Genomic DNA, 23,351 nt, shown 5'->3' with positions numbered 1-23,351 from the left:
CTAAGGCATACCTCCCAACAGTCCCGATTTTATCGGGACAGTCCCGATTGTCAGGGCCTGTCCCTCTGTCCCACCCGCGGGCGGCAGTGTCCCGCGGTGTGGGGGGGCTGTTGGGAGTCCCCCTGTCAGCTGCTAAGCAGCGGGAAATAAACGCTGTGCGCATGCGCACAGCGTCTATTCCCGCAGCCAGGGGGCTGGAGGCATGGCTAGAGGCTCACAGAGCCTCTGGGTCATGCCCCCATACCGGCAAAATGGGGGCGTGGCCTCGCGGGCAAGCCGCAAGTATAGGCCACGCCCCCAAATTAGCCCCCCCCCCAAAAAAAAATTGCGGCGCGGCTTTGGCGCGCAGCAGCACCGTTCCGACTGGTGAGCTTCAAAAGTTGGGAGGTATGCTAAGGTGCCTACTGTACCATACTCTAGGGCATGGGTCTTGCATAGGAAAAATTCGAAGGGTTTAGTATAGGGTGGAAAATGGCAAAGAGGTTGGCATATGCAAGGGTCTGGGTGAGACTCATCCACTGCACCTATGCTGGTGTACACCTGTTGCTCCTGAAGCTCCCTGTCATTACCTTTATTCACCACCAAACGCTCCTTGATAAAGGTCCATGTTCTTAAGGACCGAAACGTCGGGGCTATGGTGAAATCGGGATTTACCTGATAATCTTTGCTGAAAATTAAAAACGACTTTATTTTTATCAAAAGTATCATTTCTTTGATAAAGTGGAGAGTGCTTGCGTCTCTTTACGAGAATCCTGCTACATATTGGAGGACTGATTCCTGTCTGGACTCCTTCGCATGCACCCCATTGTTGAACTATCACCCCCAGTGTGAGTGCGGTCTTTCCTTGGAGTATATATATATATATATATATATACAGTATTTGAACAAATTCCGACACTTACAGGATGCAGGGAGATATATTGCCCTCCAAAGGTGCACCCACAGGACACCGATTTCCTAAAATACTTGCGGGGTGAGGAGGCATTCCAGTCATAAGAAAAATACTGAAAGCCAAAACTTGCTAGACAACCCCCCCCCCCCATGAGAAATAATAATAATTAGCTCCACAGCATGAAAAGCAGTCACTTTATCTGCTTGTACAAGAAGGCTGCTGTAACAGACCCTCCAAGATCAGTGACACCTGATGTCTGCAGCAATACGTCATTGCTATTGAACATGAATAGAATGCACTCCGTAGTTTCCTTCCATGAAGCATTTGCCACCCAGTGGTTAAACTATGTTTCGCAAGGCATGAATCTCACATGGCTTGGCATACCATACTGAAATGCTGTGACTGGAACACTACATCATGACATGCTGTGACTGGGAGGCTTCAATACTGTGTTATGATGTGATAGATGTAAGAGGACACCTCTGTGTTTAAATGAACATATAACCTACATAACAATGCAGTTACAATGAGATACTGTGGGCCAGACATACTAAGCTTCAAATAGTTATAAAATGGAGAGTGGTAAACTACCAACCAATCACCTGTTAGCTACAGACTGTTTGAAAAAATAATGGTTAAGAGCAGATTGTCTGGTACTATATCGCTCTCTACTTTGTCACTTTTCAAGGTTTAGTACATATTGCCCTATATATCAGTTGTTATGATATATTTTGAGGCATATACATATAAGATATGTAGTAATCATCATCAACAACTTGATGGTGATAATGACTAGTGGGTAAAATGGATTGGATAAACTAGACAGGAAAAGAAAATTAGTATCTGATTTCTCAAAATAATTATGCAATTGATCTGTGAGATATAAAATAAATAGGACAATTTATGGAAATTATGGATAAGGAATTGAGATTTTAGAAGCGTCAAAGGTTTGTAAAGTAAGATAAATTGCATGCAATTTTGTCGCTACTTGATAAATCGTATGAGATATATCTTATATAAAATAAGCACTCATGTACAAAATTGGACCTTTAGAACTCCAAAATAGCTGCCCAGATGCGGCTTGAAGCTGCAGATAAGTCAACCTAGTGTATGGGCACCTTAACAGTCAGATTCATTGAATACCATCCAGTGATCAAATTTGTTTTGTAGTTGCTCTGAGCCTAAAGAGGTTTATGCAATTCATAACCATGTAGAAATAAATGTTGAACCATTTCATTGGGATTATTGCTTTGCAATATTATACACATGCTTAACAAGGGAGAATCAGCCATCGATCACCACTCAGGAATGACAACTTGTCAAGAACAGTTCCCACATCTTCAAATTTCTGACCTATTTAATGCTTTAAACTATTTACTGTCCACTTTGCCAAGTACCTTAGATCATATGGAGAGATGACACATGAACTAATTTACAGGGGATATTAAGTTCCATCCAGAGCTAATGTGATCAAATTAATTGAATCAGCAACTTGTCCCAAGTGTGCTCACTCCCCAGCAACATTGTTTCATTGCTTATTTATTTATTTACAGTTTCTTATATAGCGCAGCAGATTCCGCTGCACTTTACAATGGTAGACAGTAATAATAACAAACTGGGTAACGACAGACAGACTTGGAGGTAGGAGAGCCCTGCTGAAAGCTTACAATGCTTATGGAGCTGTTCGTTGATTCAAAGCTTCTGGGTTCATGTAAGGCAGGTTGTATTAACTTTCTACCCCTCAATGATCTCAATAACTCCATAACATTGGAGATAATGGATTATACCATTCAAATCTCTTCTGATGATAAGTGTTTTTGATCACTGTATCCAGTGTCACTCGTAAGAGTATATTACAAAAATGGATATCACCCCTTCCACCCTCTTTCACCTTGCTTAAAGACAAACTCTTTTTATTTTCCTAATGTCATGGATAGAGGCTTCACTACAGAAGGGACCATGCACAAATACATTTTGACATCTTTGGAAGAACTATATCAGTTCCCACTACAAAGGAATAATAATCTAATATGAAAATCAACACCCTAGACCCAGATAGTTGGAGAATATACAAAATTAAAATTAGAATTTATAAATTAAAATGTAACTATAATCATATATTTCAAACATAATGGCCTCACACCCCAGGCTCGGTGCTCTTATCTATCTCTCTTTTCTTCTTTAACTTTCTTTTTCTTATCTTCCTTCTCTTTATCTTTTCTTCTCTTCTTTTTTACCCCCTCTGTCCTTCCTTACTTTTTCTTTTTTTCTCATTCTATACATTTCTACTCATATTCATTCACTCCTAATTATGCTTCATGAAAGCTTCAAGTCCATACAATTTTATAAAGAATACAGGGGTGAAAAATAACAACTAAATGAATGTAGTTGAATCTTATGTGCACATAAAATTACCTGAAGTCTGCTAAATAAACAATGTAATTGGTGACATTTCAAACACCAGACAAAATAGAAATGAGAAAAGAGATACAATGACATTAAGGGCCTTATTCTGGTTCACCCTTAGAGGCAATTTCCATCTCAAATGGACAAAACCATGTGCACTGCAGGTGGGGCAGATGTTACTTGTGCAGAGAGAGATAGATTTGGGTGGGGTTTTTCTTCAAAGTGAGATCTATATTGCAATGTAAAAATAATGCAGTCAGTATTTTCAATGCACAGAAACAAAATAACTCACCCAAATGTATTTCTCTCTGCACATGTTACATCTGCCCCCCCTGCAATGCACATGGTTTTGACCATCTAAGAAGGAATTTGCCTCTAAGAGTGAACCAGAATAAGGCCTTTTGCGCTCTCATGGTTCCCAATTGATACTCAGGTATCACCAATAGTGGAAAAGAACAAAATGTCACCATAGGTTCCACAGTAGAAAGGTCTTAAGAAAATAAAATCCAATCCTTGGTGTATATGATATGAACTGATCTTCTCCTCTAATGCTCACAATGGTTACATAGAAAGTGAAGCGATAAAGAACATAGTGCATAACTTTAAAAATAAGCCATTTTTATAAAGGTTTGCACTTACAAATTGAAGTGGGTAACAAGCATAAAACAAGATGACCAGGGGCAAAACAGGTAACATTGATGTCCTTATAGCCGGCTCCAGATCCGGATCTGGTCACTACCATCCACCGGGTCCAAAGGCCTGAAGTCCAGTCTTATCCAAAGAATAAATGTGTAGCAAGTGATTTCTAATCATACACCGTATTTTGTTCAGTTAATGCTTTGATATTTGTTTATCATATATAATGTGATCCTCTTAGTACTGTACCTCAATTAAAAATATTGTTATAAAATAAGAAGAAAGAATGAGACAGAAACAAGGATCGCTTGGGACCTCCTAACTTACTATTCCTGTAGAGGTTTAAAAGAAGTTATCCCAAATGGGCATATCCTTTTACTGTGCCACCAGATGTGTCAATGTGGGCCTGATCCATCTACTTCCCATCTTCAACAGCTATGAACCTAATGTCACTCTCTTATCATTTTAACCCAAATTTTTGTAAGCTGAAAACATCTATAGTTTGATAAATTGGCTTTTCTCATACCAGAGTGTAGGAGAGGAGGAATGACATGAAAACCAATGAACCGCAAGAAAAATCCTAGATTTGTATGCAAAATCATAATGATAAACAAAGCTGTGATACATACTGTATCACTCAAAATATGAGGAAAAAGGGTTATCAAAGCAATGCAAAGGTGGTTGGTGTAACAAAATCTACTCTTTGTGATGTTGATATTTTGGTGGTTATTCATTGGTAGTACACGTCATCTATTAGCTCCCTTTATGGATACATCTCTTTTGATGCAATTATTGACATGTCTGTGGTAATTGTACATCAACATCATATATTGGAAAAAATTTGTCAAGCCGTGGAGAGAGATAAAGTGCTTGAAAGCAACTAATAGGATTTTATAATTTATCTAGCATGGTCTTTGAAGTGGCAGTTAGAAGCTGACTGTTTTCTTTGAGCAAATTTCTCCAATGTATCTGTCTGTAATTCTTGATACATCTCCCATGTTTATGGCTCTTTGTATAGTTAGTAAAAGTAAAAAATAGTTTCCAATAATGATGTAAGCCAGGAGTGGTCAAACCAGTCTTAAATATCTACCAACAGTTCATGTTTTTCAGGCCACCTGTGGCTCTGTATAATGTGTTGGTTAGGAATGAGGCAGCACATGTTTGAAAATATGACAGTTATGCTGTGTAAACACAGTGTGATAAGTGCTATCAATTTTGACTATATAGTCAAAATCGCATAGCACGCAGTGCATTTTGCACAATTGCTTTGCGGCACACAATCCTGATGCGTGGCCCGAAGCTAGAAATAAACTATGCAGCACAGTCTATATACCACTCTCCTTCCCTGCCACTCTGTCCCTCACTTCTGTCCAGCAGATACCGGCACTCTGCCAGGTCCCAGTGGTCACTGATATAGATTCGATATAGGCGGTCGCCAAATCACAGCATGTGATAACATCATTAGAAATAACTACACCTATGCACCTGCTAGGCGGTCTTGAAAACGGGACCTGTTGGTAAATCTTGAGCACTGGTTTGGCCAGCCCTGCTGTAAGCTACAGTATGCTATGCTCTTCCTCCAAGCACATAAAATTCTACACATAAAATAGTACTGCGCAACTGTGAATATGTTTACAAATGGAAAAAAAAAGTGACGTTTAATTGATTTAAGCATGTGAAGAACGAAGATAACATTTAAAATTCTATTAGCCCCCTGTTCTGAGAGATAACCCATTTATAAAGATGTGGTGTGATATTTACTTTTTGGGAAGAGTATTTTGTTAAATACCAGGGAATTTTGTTGTCTATAGAATATATAGGTTGGCAAACCTAAATAATGCTGATTATAGCTTGCATCAAGTGAAGATCATGAATTAAGTTTTTTTTATTTGTTTGTTAATGTTTTGAGGTTATAATTTCTGTTAAAAGCCAGGTTTCCATGTAAAATATGTATTTGTTGGACAGTTTATTTAAACATACTGATTCATTTAAAAATAGCTTTTTTGGTTTTGTTTTTTTAACAGAGACAGTGATGCAATATTCTGAAGTGGTATTAAAATAGCAGTGATGTAATAATGTACACTGACAGATAGAAAGTATGTTTTTATTGTTACATTGTAATCTGTTGATCCACTCATTCACAAGAATATCCTATTGTTTCATTAATTTTCTTTAATTGTCTTTTCAATCCATGGGATAAACATAGAGACTCTTACATACACCCCAGGCTTCATAGCCTGTGCACAACCAAGACCCCAGGATGTTACTCCTTGAAGAATATATTTTTCTCCATCAAAACAGGACAGGGGTCCTCCGCTGTCACCCTAGAAGAGATAAAAATAAATAAAAAAAGAGATCACATTTTTGCAAATTGAATACTTTTTTTCGATGTTATATATGTAATTTTATATGGAATATTAATAAATCATGCCTGAGTGTTATAATTTTAGAGCAGTGGTCAGGGAACTCGGTCCACATTACCCCACACAGTGCATGTTTTGCTGGTAACGCAGCAGGTGCACAGGTGTCAGGGGCAAACGCAGGATTTTCAGAAGGGGGTTTCCAGATGGGCGGAGATGGACACTTAGGTATATGCCGGGTCAGTTAAAGTATTATAGATAGAACAAATGTATAATAATAATAATAATAATAATAATAATAATAAAAAATATATATACTGTATATATATATATATATATATATATATATATATATACACACACACACACACACACACACACACACACACATACAGCAATGTAGACCCCTGGGCATAGCAATGTATTGGGGCCCCTACCGATCCTCCAGCGGTAGGGGTGGGGGTGCTATGAGCGGAGGCTTTGGTGTCCCGCGGGTGGTAGGGGGTATTATATCAACAGCACAGGTGGTGGGAGAAGGGGACATTGGGCTAAATGAAGGGTTCTGATACGTAACTTCCAGGGTGGTAGAGGATGTTTAATACGCAGAGGAGGGGTGTATAGTGGACTGGGCTTATTATTCATAATTTTCTGGTGGGAGGACAGCTTGCTTGACTGCAGTATCTCCAGAAATAGATTTCTTAGATTTTAATGGAATTAAAAACTAGAAAATCCCACCTACAAAATGATACTGGGGACTAGGGGATCAGAGTTCGGGAGGCAGAGAAATCCGCCAACGAGCATATAAAACTACATACCAGGTGGAGCTGGAGCAGTAACCAGCTGCTGGTTATCTATGGTTCTGGGAAAAGTAGAGACAAACTTCTAGTGTCCATCAAAGGGGGAGAGTCCCAGCTTTTGGAATATATCCTCAGAAAAACTCTAAGTCAGACAGAACCTAAAATATCTGACTGGGAAGAGCAATTAACAGGCTTGGATGGGGCCACTGCTTTGAAGTCAGATATCTCCGGTTCCCAAGGGCCGATTTTTAAAATTCTTGTACCCATGGAAAGAGGGGACCCTCAGCTTTTAGACTCCTGGGGGGTTTCTGTGTACTCAGAAACCCCCCTGCGTGCGCTACTGTACTAATTACTCACAGACACATTTTTATAAGGTCCGCAGGTGGAGTTAATTATTTCACTTGTGATTCTGTGAGGAGACCTGCAAAACATGCACTGTGTGGGGTAATGAAGACCGAGTTTCCTGACCACTGTTTTAGAGGGAATTGTGTTTTCAATTGAATTTGGGAGTCAAAAAGAAAAACTCACCTGACAGCTGTCAATTCCCCCATGGATATTGCCAGCACACAGCTCCCGGCTTGTTACTCTGTTATTCAGATATTCAGGACTATTACATAATTTATTTTCAATGACAGGGAAACCAGCTTCTTTGAGAACTCCAGCTTTGCCAGTACCTGGGAGGTAATAATATAATATAGTTCTATGAATGTGTTCACGATCAAATGTAATTTATTACAGTAGTTCTCATTTTCTAGATTAGCATTTCAGATCATGGGGGAGATTCTCTAAGAATCTCCGCCCCCCTTCGCCGCCCATCGCATTTATAATTATCGCATATGTTGTAACATATGCGATAATTAAGGCAAAGGACAGCTCCTGCATTAAGAGCTGTCCTTTGCGGTGAGAGTCGCCGGGTCCCAGCAGGTCCCGGCGGCTCCCCCCTCCCTCACACACCCGGCGCTGCTGCTGCACCGGGCTCTCCTCCTCCCTGCACCCGGAAGAGGATCAGCGCAGGGAGGAGGTCACAGGTCCGGGCAGCACAGCTCTGTGCTGCCCGGACACAGGTGAGGGGGCGATGCGGGGCGGCAGGGGGTTGGCACGGGGCGGCGGAGGGTTGCGGTAGAAGCCCATTGGCTTCTATGGGGCATCGCCAGATTTTTCTGGCGATGCCCCCCCCCGCCGCGGTAACCCGGCGGGGGAGGCTTAAAGCATCCCAAAATGCGGTAAAAACCCGATAACGGGGTTTTTACCGCATTTTTCGCTTAGAGAATCTCCCCCCATATTTTTCAATAATGCCCCACCAACCCACACATAGTGCTCCAGTTACCCTGCTTTAGTTTCCGCAGGCTAAGCTAGCAACCTCAGGATTCATTACACTATTTGAATAACTAATTTGCAGTCCAGCAAAATGACAGAACATTACAATATTGCCAGCAATGGCGGTTGTGTGCACCCGAACCAAGTTACACTTGATCCATTGGGAACCATCTGGATAGAACTAGACACAGCAAATGAGGCACAATGAGGAATTTAAGAATGCACTTTGATTGTGGTAATAACTGTGCAATCTAAACGTTAAAGGGAATATATATTTTTGTGATAGAAAAATACTGCTACTAAGCAGCAGTACGCGCTGTCAGACGGACAACCAATATAACAGGAACTTGGCATTAATTATTGCTGCACTGTAGTAAACCCTTAAGATAAGTGAATTTGAAATGACCCTGGAGCTGCAAGGTAACGACTTTCCATTCATAGCTCAAACATTATCGTTCATAGTGCACAGTTTATTGTTATTATTTGCATTATTGAATATAATGATATGTCACATGGTACAGCATGACTTACGCAGAACACTAAAGGTAGCATCCCCATTTATAGCATAGAAACAATATAGTTTTAAACTTTAGATATAACATCATACCTCCCAACTGTCCCGCTTATCGCGGGAATGTCCCGATATTTTGGGACATTCCCGCGTCCCTCCCGCCGCCGGCAGTGTCCCCCCAAAATTCAATGCGCTACTTCGGCGCGTACACCGTCCCGCCGCCGCCATCCCAGATGTTGGGAGGTATGTAACATACATTTACATTTGTAAATTGTATAAGAGACACTCTTACCTTGTGTTTCCCCCCATCCAGTTACATAACATTCAGACTTATCTGCTACAACATATTTATAAGATGGTAAGCAAGCTGGCAGAACTTCATCTGTTATTAAAACTGGGCTATCATAAAAAAAAAAAAAAAAAAAAACAGGATATAGTTTATTATTCATTTATCTCACTCAATAACTTCAGAAGGCTTTTGGGTTTAAATTATTTATATGTACAGTAATATATCAGTGTTTGTTAGTGTTACTGAAGTAAAGTCAGATGGTCAAATACTACAGTGCTGCCAATGCCACAGGGGAACTGTTCAACAAAAGTTGGGGTGCTAATGGACATTTATTTGTTAATGATGATCAGATATTGTACAATACAGATATTCAGAAAATAATCTATAGAGAATGAATTCCATTGCATGGCAAAATAAGAAAAGCACTGGGATATTCCATGTCAGAATTGATCTGGCTATCCAGGAGTACTAAGTTATACAAAAGTTTTTATGTCTGTCTTTTACATGCACCAATAGATTTTCATTTATTGAGTAAATAGTAAAGAACTGTGTTTAATGATGATTAAATATAAATTACAGGAATGCAGAGCACCTTGAGTGGAGTTGGGGTTGTTTGCTGATTACCTCCTTTGCAAGGCTACGTTTGTTGGAGGGGGCCAGCGGATCAGCTGCTGAGTCTTACCTGTTAAGTCTCTTACATGTTTTCAAAAATCTAGATCATTTCAAGTATCAATCTGTTTGATGAGTTATAAATGTCTATCTATAAAGGTGATTATGAATCAAATTTGTGATCTGTTTAATATGTTACATTTATTACATTTCCCTCAGGGCATTTCAATGATACATACAGTAATACCCCTTTTACACCAAAAACCCTGGTCCGACCCTGGTCTTTGAACGCTGGAGTTTCCAGGGTCTGACCCTGCTTTATACTGCATTTACACAGCACTTCGACCTGGGTCGGACCTGGGTCTGCACCATTTACACTGAACCTGGGTCAGCCCTGCCTTTCCTTGTTGATATATATATATATATATATATATATATATATAGATATCTATAGATATATATCTATATATATCTATAGATATATAGATATATATCTATAGATATATATATATATATATATATATAGATCTATATATCTAGATCTATATATCTATATAGATCTATATATCTATATAGATCTATATATCTATATCTATCTATATAGCTTGGAGGGGGTAGAGGGGGGAAGCTGTCCCCGGGTGCTGTGAGGGTAGAGGGGGGAAGCTGTCCCCGGGTGCTATGGGGGTAGAGGGGGGAAGCTGTCCCCGGGTGCTGTGAGGGTAGAGGGGGGAAGCTGTCCCCGGGTGCTGTGGGGGTAGAGGGGGGAAGCTGTCCCCGGGTGCTGTGAGGGTAGAGGGGGGAAGCTGTCCCCGGGTGCTGTGAGGAGGAGGGGGGTCCCTGCGGCTGCTGAGGGGAGAGGGGGTACCTGTCAGCCTGACACTATGATTGCCGGCGCTGCCGCTGCTGTATCTCCCCCCGGCGGCCGGTCCTTGCGGCGGATGGATAGTCAGTGTCGGCGGTCCCTCTGGCGCAGGGGAAATAGTACTATTTCCCCTGCGCCAGAGGGACCGCCGACACTGACTGTCCATCCGCCGCAAGGACCGGCCGCCGGGGGGAGATACAGCAGTGGCAGCGCCGTGTCAGGCTGGCCGCTGACAGGTACCCCATCTCCCCTCAGTAGCCGCAGGGACCCCCCTCCTCCCGCAGCACCTGGGGACAGCTTCCCCAGCGCTGCACGCTGCGGTCCCGCTGCGGGTGCCTGGACCCACAGCGGGACCATTTACACCGCCATTTACACGGGTCCCATCCGGGTTCTACCCAGGTCAGGACCTGGGTAGAGGACCCGTGTAAATGGACACGGATACCCCCCATTTACACCGCCGAGGATCCGGGTCTGACCCGCCGCTGACCCGGATTTTTCGGCGGTGTAAAAGGGGTATAACTGTGGAAGTATTCTGATAAGATGCCCAAATTTGTCACAAAGTAATGTACATTATTGGCTGACTATTATCTATTGTAACTCATCCCATTACACTACCAGTTTCTTCCAATATTGGACAATTATCTAACTACTGGACTGAACTATTTATAGTAAACAATGAATTGCTATCTCTCACACTGGGGAATAGTTCAACAAGACACAAAAGGCAATTGGCAAAAATTTTAGCTAGATACAGTATAATGAATGGTGCGGTAATGATAAATTGATAAATGTAACTTTTAGTGTCACTTAGATATTCAAAGCAATTAATATGGTAGACAGAAGACTGGTAGAAATTATAGCCATTGCTCTATACCAGTGGTTGCCAAACTGTGTGCCGTGGCACCCTGGGGTGCCTTGGAGGACTTTCATGCGTTCGCTGGGTTGATGGTCCAATATAATAGTAAAATTATGCACAAACAGTAGTAAAGCCTGTTCATTACTAAATAACTGATCATAAGAATGAGATATAAACACAAATGATTGAACGTAATATTGTTTCTAATTGTCTGAAGAGAAACCTTTAGCCTAGGGGTGCCATGAAATCATTCTGATGCTTCAGGGTGCCATGATTAGAAAAAATTTACTGTACTGCACATTCATTTGTATGTAAGTAATATATATATATATATATATATATATATATATATATATATATATACATGTATACATATATATGTACACACACACATTTCAAAAAAATATTCGGGACAATACTAATGCCCAAAGTGTTATGGAGAAACCAGTTACCTTTTTAGCTTCAGTAAAGCAATATCTGCTTTTGTCGGTTCCAAAAATAACTTCTCAACATCTTTCACTTGCTTTGAAGGCTCACTGCTGGTTTCTTTATGAATTCCAAGATATACTTTATAAGATGAGGGTCTGTCTGAGCTGTTTAACAAATCAAGGGACAACATTCAAAATAAAAAGTTACTTTCTGCTTTTAAATGAACTGTTGGCATTTGCAGTAACATTTGTGTGATATTCATTGAATGTAAGACAAATAACAATGAAAATAATTGCTTTTATTAACATAATATATATTTTTTCCTCAAGCAATCTGCAACAATTTTTTTAAAAGAATTACTAATTAAATTGTATTTAGAAAAATATCCGCCAAAATTTTAATTTCAATTTAAATCCTCCTCATAACTTGTTATACATCTATCATAATTGAAACATTTTGCAACATAATTCAAATTGTACAATTTCCCATAACAGTATAGTTTCCAGTGTAGACTCTACTGAGGTTTTTCATTTGCATATGAAAATAATATTTATTGTTATCCCCCATCACATACAATATTTTAAAATGTGTATATTATTGGAACCTTTATGTTACTCTATGATTAGATCAATCTTGGTTGATCTATAAAATTGTGATATAGTTTTGAGGTATGTATTTCCCAAACTTCAAGGTACCGAATATTTAGGACTAATGATGTATACTGGTATATTATACATTAGGTATTGTAATACATTATACTGTATAGTGTCATTCAATTTGAAAAATCACAAAAAGCTTAAAAAAACAATTTGCCATTTTGCAATCAAATAAATCTGTGTAACAATATAGGCAATGTATATATATTTTACAATGGCAGTTTCCTCATAGATTCAATGATTGGCTCCTATTTAACCACACAATTTTGTACATTAAACCTACCGTTCCAAGCAATGTGCAGCAGTGACAACCCATTGACGATCAATCAGTGTTCCGCCACAGAAGTGTAGGTGAAAGCTGACAAATAGATTATGACAAATAATATTAATAATAATATTTTACTTTTACTATCAGCATGGTCTGCTATGACAAAGCAAGACCCAGGGCAGAAATAAGTAGCATTGTTTTGAACTTTCAACCAAATTGACCTTGTGTACATGTGGACTTAATGCATGTTGATCATATGCGTCAACCTATTGATTTTCAACCTATACATTGCAACCCGATATTAACTTCTATGGTTAAGTAGGGGCCCATTATTCTGTATTGAGCTAAGGCAGGCTAAAAGGTTCTTAGCTCTGCAGGTGCCAGCTCTATGTGGAGTATGCTAAGTAATGTGAACCATTATCTAAACCTTGCACTTCTAAAGCCATACCACCATGGTAACTGAACCAGAGATAAAAGAAGTCAGGAGTCTTCTTTCTTTGGTATAGTATGGAGAAAGGCTTATGGCTCCTGTTGCTATTGGACCATACAGGTTATTTGGATTTTTAAGCCTCCATGGACTTTGACTAGTAAAATTGGGGCACATTCTAGAAAGTCATTTTATGCCACAAGGTGCACAGAAATAAAAGTGTATATGCACCCATATACAAAGTTGTACAGATCTTTGCAGGAGGACCAGCACTAACTGCATGCTTGGTTTTCTACTTGTCATCATTAGTACACTTGCACCAGGAAGGGACCACCAGGGGACTGCAGTTGCAAGGGGCCATGCTTAAGGTGTTTGGTCATCCACAATACAGGGTGTGGCCAGCCACCACACACTTTAAGCTAACCATTAGGAAAATCTTGGTGAGGTTTCTATAGAAGTGAACCAAGCACTTATGTTTATTAGTCATTCACCAGGTAGCTGACCTTCTAATACAGTAAAAATGTATAAATCTAGTGCACAGTCTGGAACCTGACCGGTAGAGAATGGGTTAGGCCCTCAGGCAGTGGGGCCAACTTGGGGCTTAACACAGTGGGTCAGTCCGACCATGGGTGCAAATGGTATGCCTTACTTCTTTCTTCCAACCAGAGACCTCACTGGGTTTGGTGACACACACAGAACACTTTGTATATCCTGTACAAGCCTGAAAAGGGGCATGGCCTAAGGTAAAGTGGCAATATATTTCTCTATGAGAATCCCGATTGTATCACTAGTGATACTAGTACAGTATCTGCTCCTCCTCTATGACAGGAGCCAGGTGCTGCTCTAGAATGTCACACAGTAACACCTGGCTCCTGTCAATGTAGAGAAGGTGGCATTTTAGTGTCAACACCTCTGAGGTTGACATTTGTATGGGGCCCACACCGCCATTCTTACACCACTGCTTCCAACACTGAATAGCCTTCAATTGACTTTGCCTATGGAAGAGCCACCACAACACAGCAATGCTTTTTCAATTCGCTCATACATTTTTAAATTTAGTTACTGAGCATGAACAGAGCAAAACTACACATAATCTATCTTTGCTTTACAATGGGCATACTTTTAGCTCTGTATCAGGCCATTGTGGACCTGCCATAAACAAAACTTCACTAGGCTTAAGGGGCCCAGTCACCAACAGGGGTGATCCCTAACACGCTGGCACCGCAGTTCTGATAACCCGATGCGCTGATCGATGCACTGATACTGCACAGGCAGTAATGATCGATGATCCATCTGAGGATCTTAAGCATGATAAAAAGTCAGGAGATCAGGATATTAACACATATTTAATATCTCAATCTCCTGGTGCGATGGTCAAGGGATTGGGGGATTTCCCCAATACACCACTGGTGTATTGGCCTTTAGTTCTTACATTGTTGTTAGAGGAATGAGTTATGTGACCTGGCAGCCACAGGGATGTGGCATCTAGTGTTCATCGAAGATTTAGTAGATTTGAAGAAAAACACCCTGGTTGTTGTTTCATAATAAAGCTGTGATCCTGAGTGGTGTGGATAAGCTCACAGACACTGTCTGGGTAGACAGTCAATAGGCTGCCAACAAAAGGTCCTCACACTGTCGACATTGACAAAAGGTCTACATGCACAAAATGTTCACTTGGAGAACGCCACCGCCCAGCTCCTTTCAGGCAGATCAGAATTGAAATTGAATGTGGATAGAGCTGGGAGAGGCTGTGGTTGTCACCAGTATTGACAGTGACTGCAGCAGCCTGGTGGGTGTCTTTCAGGGGGCGAAGGAAGGCCAGTACTGTCAGTGGAGTTACAACAGCAGTGTGTGTGAATTGTTTGATTAACATAAGGGGGGTGTGTCCTCTTGAGTTGCATGTTAATAGTTTGTATGTATGCTCTGTGCATGTATGCCATGTGTATATATGTCTGTATGTATGCTGTGTGCATGTATACTGTGTGCATGATTTGTTCATGTATATTGTGTGTGCATGTATGTTGTGTATGTGTGTGTATATATATATATATATATATATATATATATATATATATATATACAGTGGTCGAAGTGGGGCGGTATACGGGGGTATGGCATACCCCCACTTTAATCTGAAGATAAAAAAAAAAAGTTTTTTTTCCCCCTCGGGATGCTCTCTGATCACTCAGCAGCACATCTTGTGCTTTTGTAATACCCCTGTACAACGGGGCAGTCTGGCAGGGGACGTTGATGGACAGGGGGGTGTCCGAAGGTGCGCACTATATTCACTCTTTACTTTTCCATACCCCCACTTCAAAATTTCCATACCCCCACTTCAAAATTTCCACTTCGACCACTGTATATATATATATATATATATATATGTGTGTGTGTGTGTGTGTGTGTGTGATTGCTGTTTGCATGTATACAGTCTGGGTATGTATACTGTGTGTGTGTGTGTGTGTGTGTCTGTCTGTCTGTCTGTCTGTCTGTCTGTCTGTCTGTCTATCTATCTATCTATCTATCTATATCTATATATCTTGTTTTGAAAATCCTCTGAGTGCCGCCTATTCCTGTGTCGACTATATATATACATACATATACGTGCACAGAACCCTACCCCCCCCCCCCCCCCCCCCCCACATGAAAATCCTGTGTTTGTCACTGGAACCCCCAAATATTCTAGAGCATACCCTCACTTGGGTAGCTTTGCACACCATGGTTTTGAGCCAGGTGCCTTGCTCCATTAACGCTGGACTCTCACACTTTACTGTTCGCAATCAGAGTCCACATGGATGGCAAACCATGAAAAAGTGAAAAAATAAAATAAAAAAAAGGAAAAAAATTGTGAAAAACTGAATCTTTTCATGGGCTGACTATATGTTGACATTTTGCTTATGTCAACCTTTTTTCAATGTTGACCTTTTGACAATGTCAACCAAGTGCATGTCGAACACTTGGTGTCAAACTATTGACTGTCTACCTAGACATTGTCTGTGAGCCATCCGGACACTGATCCTGAGTGTCCTTTGTACAGTAAACTTGGAAGGGAATCTAAACATGTGTTATAGATTCTCACTTAAGGCTGCCTCCGGTTGCCGTAACAAGCTTGGTATTTATATCCTCGCAAGGGCTGATCATAATTGTTGCATGGATGTGCTGCTACTGTATATAATATACACTTTATTGATAAAGATTACACTATATAAGAACAAGGAAGAAAAACTCTGGGCCTTTGCCTCTGGGACTAATATCAGTTAAATAAATATAAGACTATGGTGGAGATATACCAAGCCTTGGAGAGTAAAAGTACCAACCAATCAGGTCCTCATTGTCATTTTTATAGCAGAAGGTCAGAAACTGGTTGTTTGGTACTTTCTCTCTCCAAGGCTTGGTACCTCTACTGTACCTATATGGCTGCTAATACCTAATAAGTGCATAATGCAACTACATGGTTCAAGTTATACAGTACTTGTGGCTACAGTATTTTGGATTGGAAATAACTGCCCTATCACCACCAATTGTTATACTACCACTGGATTGCACTACATATCCTGAAACCTATACTGATTAATTATAAAGAGTTTATATTTAAGTGACCCTTCCAACCTCAATGGGGTGGATGTCACTAATTATATGTCTCAGTGCATTCTGGTCCTGGCTGTTTCTAAGCAGCCAGGGCGCTTTCTTATTATTACCGCTGTCATTGCCAATCCAAGCTGCTATTAGACAACAGGGCGGCCACCTGGCATTTTATTCCCAGCAGTTACTAAGCACTCAGATGCTTTTCTGTCTCCCTTCAGCTGCTCTCAGCTGCAGCATTATTAATCAGGGCTTGTTCCCTGCTTTGGCACATCTTCTTGGTGAAAGGCAAGGATGGCTTAGCTTCCCTGCCGGTTACAGCTTCTGCCATGCAAGAAGTTACAGTAGCTGTCCTGATGCAGAATATCTTGCTAAATTCTGTCAGCAAGAATCTCCTGCACCTTGTTCCTGGTTCTTGGATATATCAGCCTGCACAGAGTCTCAGATCTGTGCCTGTCTTGTTACTTTGACCTTCAAGCTCCAGTATCTGATTTCTCAGTCGGCCTGAGTACTGTACTTAGTCTTAGCTATCACCTTTCAGTCTGATTTATTCTTCCCATTACCCACTGTTCTGCCCATTCCCGGTGCACACCTAGGGGGTTATTCTGACCGGATTGCTGGGCTGCAAATTAACGCTTGACTGCGCATTCATACAGATCATAGCTCTGGCCTTGATCAGCCTATTTCTATCACACAGACAGTGTAGGTTCTGGATTATGCACAGACTGCACACACTGACATAATCATTCGATGGTGATTTGCGAATGGATATGCAGCTATTCACCGATCTGTGATATTTTCGCAAGCCAGTTGCAGCCTTGCACCATGTGTAATTTCACTCTGGCAGGGCTGCGGCTATTTTATCGCAGGGCTCTGCAATGTAGCAGAGAAATTATCAGGTCTGAATAATCCCCATAGTTTTCAACATTGACTTCTTTAATCCTGTGCTTAAATCCTGGCGGCATTCAAGTACCGTAAGAACTTACTTCTTTTGGGAAAGTAGCTGTTATATGCGAAGCCCCTATCTCTGGATATTAGGAGTCTTGCAGCATCTTGGTAAAGCTGCTGAGTTTAAACATCGTTCATTTTTAGTAAAAATAAGCATTTTTCTTACCATATTTGTTTGCTTAATACAGATTTCCAGGTCTGCCACCATATGAATAAATATGGGAGGCCTTCGAATATTCCTAAAGCCTTATCATTTACCGGTATGTGGTGTTAGACCAATACAGAAAACAGCTTTTGTTTGACAATTAGAAAGAACAGAGAAACACTGTGGTTTACCTGGTTCGAAGACTGATCTGCCATGGCCAAGAAAATGGATTGGCTTCACATCCACCTACAATTCTCCCAAAGCACTTCCTTTGTACTTTCTTTGGTTTCCCACATTCAATTTCTGTTGAGGCTGAAAGGTTTAAACATTAAGAAAATCCCTATGAGTGCCGCTGTCTGTTCCTCTATCATTCTATATATATATATATATATATATATATATATATATATATATATATGGACAGAAAGATGTGGCCCCAATAATGCGCTTTAAGAGCAGCACCTCTATCGTACCTTGCTGTCAATAAAGGTACAAGTTGGATAGGATAAGGGAAGAAAGGATAGGGGTGCGCTAAGTATACTACACTGTGGCTTTACATACAATGAATCAGATAAAATGAATAAAAGCAAGTAACATTTATTGAAAGGTTAAGTCCAGCATTCAGTTTTCATTTCACAGGTTTTTTATGTGCCACATATAGTTCAGATCCGCTGCCCAACGCGTTTCGTCCCTTGGGACTTCATCAGGGGCGATAAACCAATCGAAGCCAAAGTGTGGAGATATCTCCTTTGTATAATGTGGTCGAAGCTCTCTAGAAAGTTTATTAGGATTACCAATTTAGAAGAGAAGAACTCTCTCAGGTTACGTTTTTATACAGAAAGATGTTCTGTTATATCCCACCACGTTTAGGTGATCTTAGTCTCTCGGGCTCAGTTATTGTGAGTTCACACAGAAGAATAGGTGTTCTACACGCAGTCTCTCCTATCGCAGTAGGAGGTATGCAGCTTCAGATTTAAGAGAAGGATCTCTCCAATTAGGAGAAAACTAGTCTTCAGCAGACCGAAATAAATCCAAATGCAAAAGACTGTTTTGCAATTTCAACAGCCTCTGAATGTTTACAAAGCCAAGAATCACAGGATCTCTAGGAGCCAGAGATCCTGTGATTCTTGACTTTGTTAACATTCAGAGGCTGTTGAAATTGCAAATCAGTCTTTTGCATTTGGATTTATTTTGGTCTGCTGAAGACTAGTTTTCTCCCTAATTGGAGAGATCCTTCTCTTAAATCTGAAGCTGCATACCTCCTACTGCGATAGGAGAGACTGCGTGTAGAACACCTATTCTTCTGTGTGAACTCACAATAACTGAGCCCGAGAGACTAAGATCACCTAAACGTGGCGGGATATAACAGAACATCTTTCTGTATAAAAACGTAACCTGAGAGAGTTCTTCTCTTCTAAATTGGTAATCCTAATAAACTTTCTAGAGAGCTTCGACCACATTATACAAAGGAGATATCTCCACACTTTGGCTTCGATTGGTTTATCGCCCCTGATGAAGTCCCAAGGGACGAAACGCGCTGGGCAGCAGATCTGAACTATATGTGGCACATAAAAAACCTGTGAAATGAAAACTGAATGCTGGACTTAACCTTTCAATAAATGTTACTTGCTTTTATTCATTTTATCTGATTCATTGTATGTAAAGCCACAGTGTGGTATACTTAGCCCACCCCTATCCTTTCTTCCCATATATATATATATATATATATATATATATCCATTCTGCGTTGTGCTGGCACACAACTCCGTATGCAGATAACTTACCCGGTGCCTTTGGTGAGGGCTCACCAGCAGCTGGACCCTAATGTATGTATATCTTGTAGACCGGGGCACTCAGGACTTGGCATGAAAAGATTCAAAACGTAGCCACACTAGTTACATAGAAACATAGAATTTGACGGCAGATAAGAACCATTTGACCCATCTAGTCTGCCCCTTTTTTTTACCCTTCAGGTAAAAACATTTAGAAAAAAGCCTAATAAAGAGGCTGAAATGTCAACCAACTAGTGTGGCTAAATTTTGAATATTTTTATGCCAAGTCCTGAGTGCTGCGGTCTACAGGATATATATATATATATATATATATATATATATATATATATATATTCAGCGATCCAACCCACTTAAGGTTTAGAACAAAGGAACCAGCAGCACACCACCATTTGAAAAGCATGAAAGTTTTTTAGTAGTTCAATTTATGAGCCATCAACATTTTTCCAAGTTCAAAGATAAACAGGTACTTATCCAACTTCTGAGGGAGCTATACATCACCAACAGCTTAACCCCCTATATAAAGTAACAGCATATGTAAATATACAACCTTAGGCCGGATACACACTTGCCAATATATTGGCTGGGCCATCATCTTGTTTGTACAGCTCAGTAGATCTTCCTCTGTGTACAGGTTATCTGACAGCTGAATGATATTTCAGTCACAGAAGCCATTAAATAAGATCAAAAGTAGAAGGGTATTTCAAATGGGTCTGCTGGCCTGACATATACGGCTGACGAATGGTAAATGTGTATGCATGAGATAATTTGTTGGCAGGATGACTGATCTGTCCACCAAGTGTGTACCCACCCTTTGACAAGGACTTTAAAAAAAAAAAAAATGATAAACCTTTAATAGCCAATGGACTACTGAAAGGGCAAAGCAGGAAGTAATATGATCACAATTATTGCTGAGATAGGCTTCGGTCATAATTGCTGTCCCAGAAAATCAGAACTGATATATCCTGGTGAATACATTTTTCTTATTGTTTGCAAATTGGGGCAGTAAGGAATCTTAATCTCTGGAGTTGGCTGTAAATTATACTAATTATGCCACTTATAGGGAAATGTATATAACCTTGGAAAGAGAAAGTGGAGAAAGCTAAAGTACCAGCCAATCAGCTGCTATCATTTTTCAAAATGTAATTTTTCATACACAGATGATTGGCTGGTGCATTATCAAGTACCACTTTGTCTCCACCTTCTCCAGGCTTAATAAACCTACCCTACAGCCTAAATTTGCAGTTAGAAGCCAAGTGGCAGGTACTTTGTCTTTATCCACTTTAACTCTTTCCAAGAATTGCTACGTTTCCCTACGTTTCGCCTCTGCCCTGGATGTCTCACCAGCAGTAGCCCCCCTGCCGTGCCCCTCAACAAAGGTCCCCAGACACATTGGAAGTGATCAGGCCCACAGGCCCCAGCCGCTGACCCCCAGCACCAGCAGATGCGGGAGCCCTCTATTCTGTGGTGACGCCCGCCCACCCTCCAGGAAGGACATAATGATAAGACTATCGGGGGCAGCGGTGTGGAACTCATGGCCCAACTCCAGACCCAGGCCTCACTGTCTCTCCCCAGGCCTCAGTGACTCTCTCTCTCACACACAACCAACCCCCCCACCAACGTCACCACCGCAAATGGCGCTGCAAATGGCTGCATAGGATCTGTGCACTCAGCCATATGTACCCTGTGTCCCCTGTGTGATAACTGTACTGTCTCTGCTATAACTGCGATATCTTTGTTCATACTGTTACCTACCTGGCTGCTGCAACGACCAGTGGCGCTGCTGATGGCTGCCTAGGCGCTGTGCAGCTTGGCGGGTATATGGTCTCTGTGTGCCAGTATACTGTCCCTGCTCATATTGTCACCTACATGGCTGCTGCAACGACCAGTGGTGCCACGGATGGCTGCCTAGGCGCTGTGCAGCTTGGCAGGTATATGGTCTCTGTCCCTGCTCATATTGTTACCTACCTGGCTGCTGCAGCTACTAGTGGCGCTGCTGATAGCTGCCTAAGCGCTGTGCTGCTAGGCGGGCATGTGTTCCCCGCATGTAATGTCTCATTGTAATGAATGAAAGTCCCCCCCCCCCTTCATCCCTGCTTGATGCTGCACTGTATATCCACAAAAAAGTCCTACTGTGCGCAAGCACACATGGCCATAAAGTTGATTCTATTCAATTTGATTCTATTAGTGAGATATATTTGCTTGGAATAGACAACAGGTGGATATTATAGGCAATTAGCAAGACACCCCCAATAAAGGAGTTGTTCTGCAGGTGGTGACCACAGACCACTTCTCAGCTCCTATGCTTTCTGGCTGATGTTTTGGTCACTTTTGAAAGCTGGCGGTGCTTTCACTCTAGTGGTAGCATGAGACAGAGTCTACAACCCACAGAAGTGGCTCAGTTAGTGCAGCTCATTCAGAATGGCACATCAATGCGAGCTGTGGCAAGAAGGTTTGCTGTGTCTGTCAGCATAGTGGCCAGAGCATGGAGGCGCTACCAGGAGACAGGCCAGTACATCAGGAGATGTGGAGGAGGCCGTAGGAGGGCAACAACCCAGCAGCAGGACCGCTACCTCCGCCTTTGTGCAAGGAGGAACAGGAGGAGCACTACCAGAGCCCTCCACTCCATGAGGGCCCGACGTCCACAGGTGGGGGTTGAGCTTACAGCCCAACACCATGCAGGACGTTTGACATTTGCCAGAGAACTCCAAGATTGGCAAATTCGCCACTGGCACCCTGTGCTCTTCACAGATGAAAGCAGGTTCACACTGAGCACATGACAGACGTGACAAAGTCTGGAGACGCCAAGGAGAACATTCTGCTGCCTGCAACATCCTCCAACATGACCGGTTTGGCAGTGGGTCAGTAATGGTGTGGGGTGACATTTCTTTGGGGGGGGGCGCACAGCCCTTCATGTGCTCGTCAAAGGTAGCCTGACTGCCATTAGGTACCGAGATGAGATCCTAAGATCTTTTGTGAGACCGTATGCTGGTGCGGTTGGCCCTGAGATCCTTCTAGTGCAAGACAAAGCTAGACCTCATGTGGCAGGATTATATACAGTTTTCATAATGCATGTAATTATTTTTTTCTATTAGGACCAGGGCTTAAAGTGGCTTAAACTTTCCCCTGACATCCCCCCCCCCTCCCCATACATTAGGCAGAGACTAGACCAGTGCCAGGGAATTTGTGTCCTACCTCCCATAAAGGGATAATGTTCCCACAAGGAAAGGGTGTGGTCACACAATAGTAAATCCAATTGAAATGACAAAATACCATTGCACATTACACATTACACCACATGTAGTGCCCTTGATTCATATTAAGTCACTCAGTATTGCCCCTTATACACATAATGTTTACAGTTGTGTTGCTTATACACATCTGTCTCTGTGAATCCAGCAGCTCTCTGTCCATGTCCCTCAGCAGCTCCATTCCCTGTGTCCCTCCAGCAGCTTCCACACCTCTGAGTCCCTCCAGCCCCCTCTCACCTGTCCTCAGCATGCACCGAGCCTGTTCCACTCAGTGACCCTTCTTCACTTCAATGGCGATGATGGTATGACATCATATATGC

General features: G+C 41.5%; 1 protein-coding gene across 1 annotated transcript in view; it reads right to left on the bottom strand.

The window, feature by feature from the left end:
• Positions 1-6,022: 6,022 nt before the first annotated feature.
• PLG (plasminogen) overlaps positions 6,023-23,351 on the bottom strand; it is a 68,829-nt gene continuing 51,500 nt past the window's right edge. Inside the window, exons 14-19 of the mRNA XM_083176506.1 lie at positions 18,182-18,302; positions 12,904-12,978; positions 11,988-12,128; positions 9,212-9,318; positions 7,620-7,765; positions 6,023-6,258 (exon numbers count right to left, since the gene is read on the bottom strand). Of these exons, the coding sequence (XP_083032632.1) occupies positions 6,097-6,258; positions 7,620-7,765; positions 9,212-9,318; positions 11,988-12,128; positions 12,904-12,978; positions 18,182-18,302 (752 nt within the window). The 3' untranslated portion in view covers positions 6,023-6,096. The remainder of the gene's footprint in view (positions 6,259-7,619; positions 7,766-9,211; positions 9,319-11,987; positions 12,129-12,903; positions 12,979-18,181; positions 18,303-23,351) is intronic.

The sequence above is a fragment of the Crinia signifera genome, chromosome 3 (assembly GCF_055691185.1).
Source record: "Crinia signifera chromosome 3, ASM5569118v1, whole genome shotgun sequence".
NCBI lineage: Eukaryota > Metazoa > Chordata > Amphibia > Anura > Myobatrachidae > Crinia > Crinia signifera.
The sequence above is the reverse complement of the archived record's forward strand: the minus strand, read 5'-3'. Positions and strand labels throughout refer to the sequence as shown.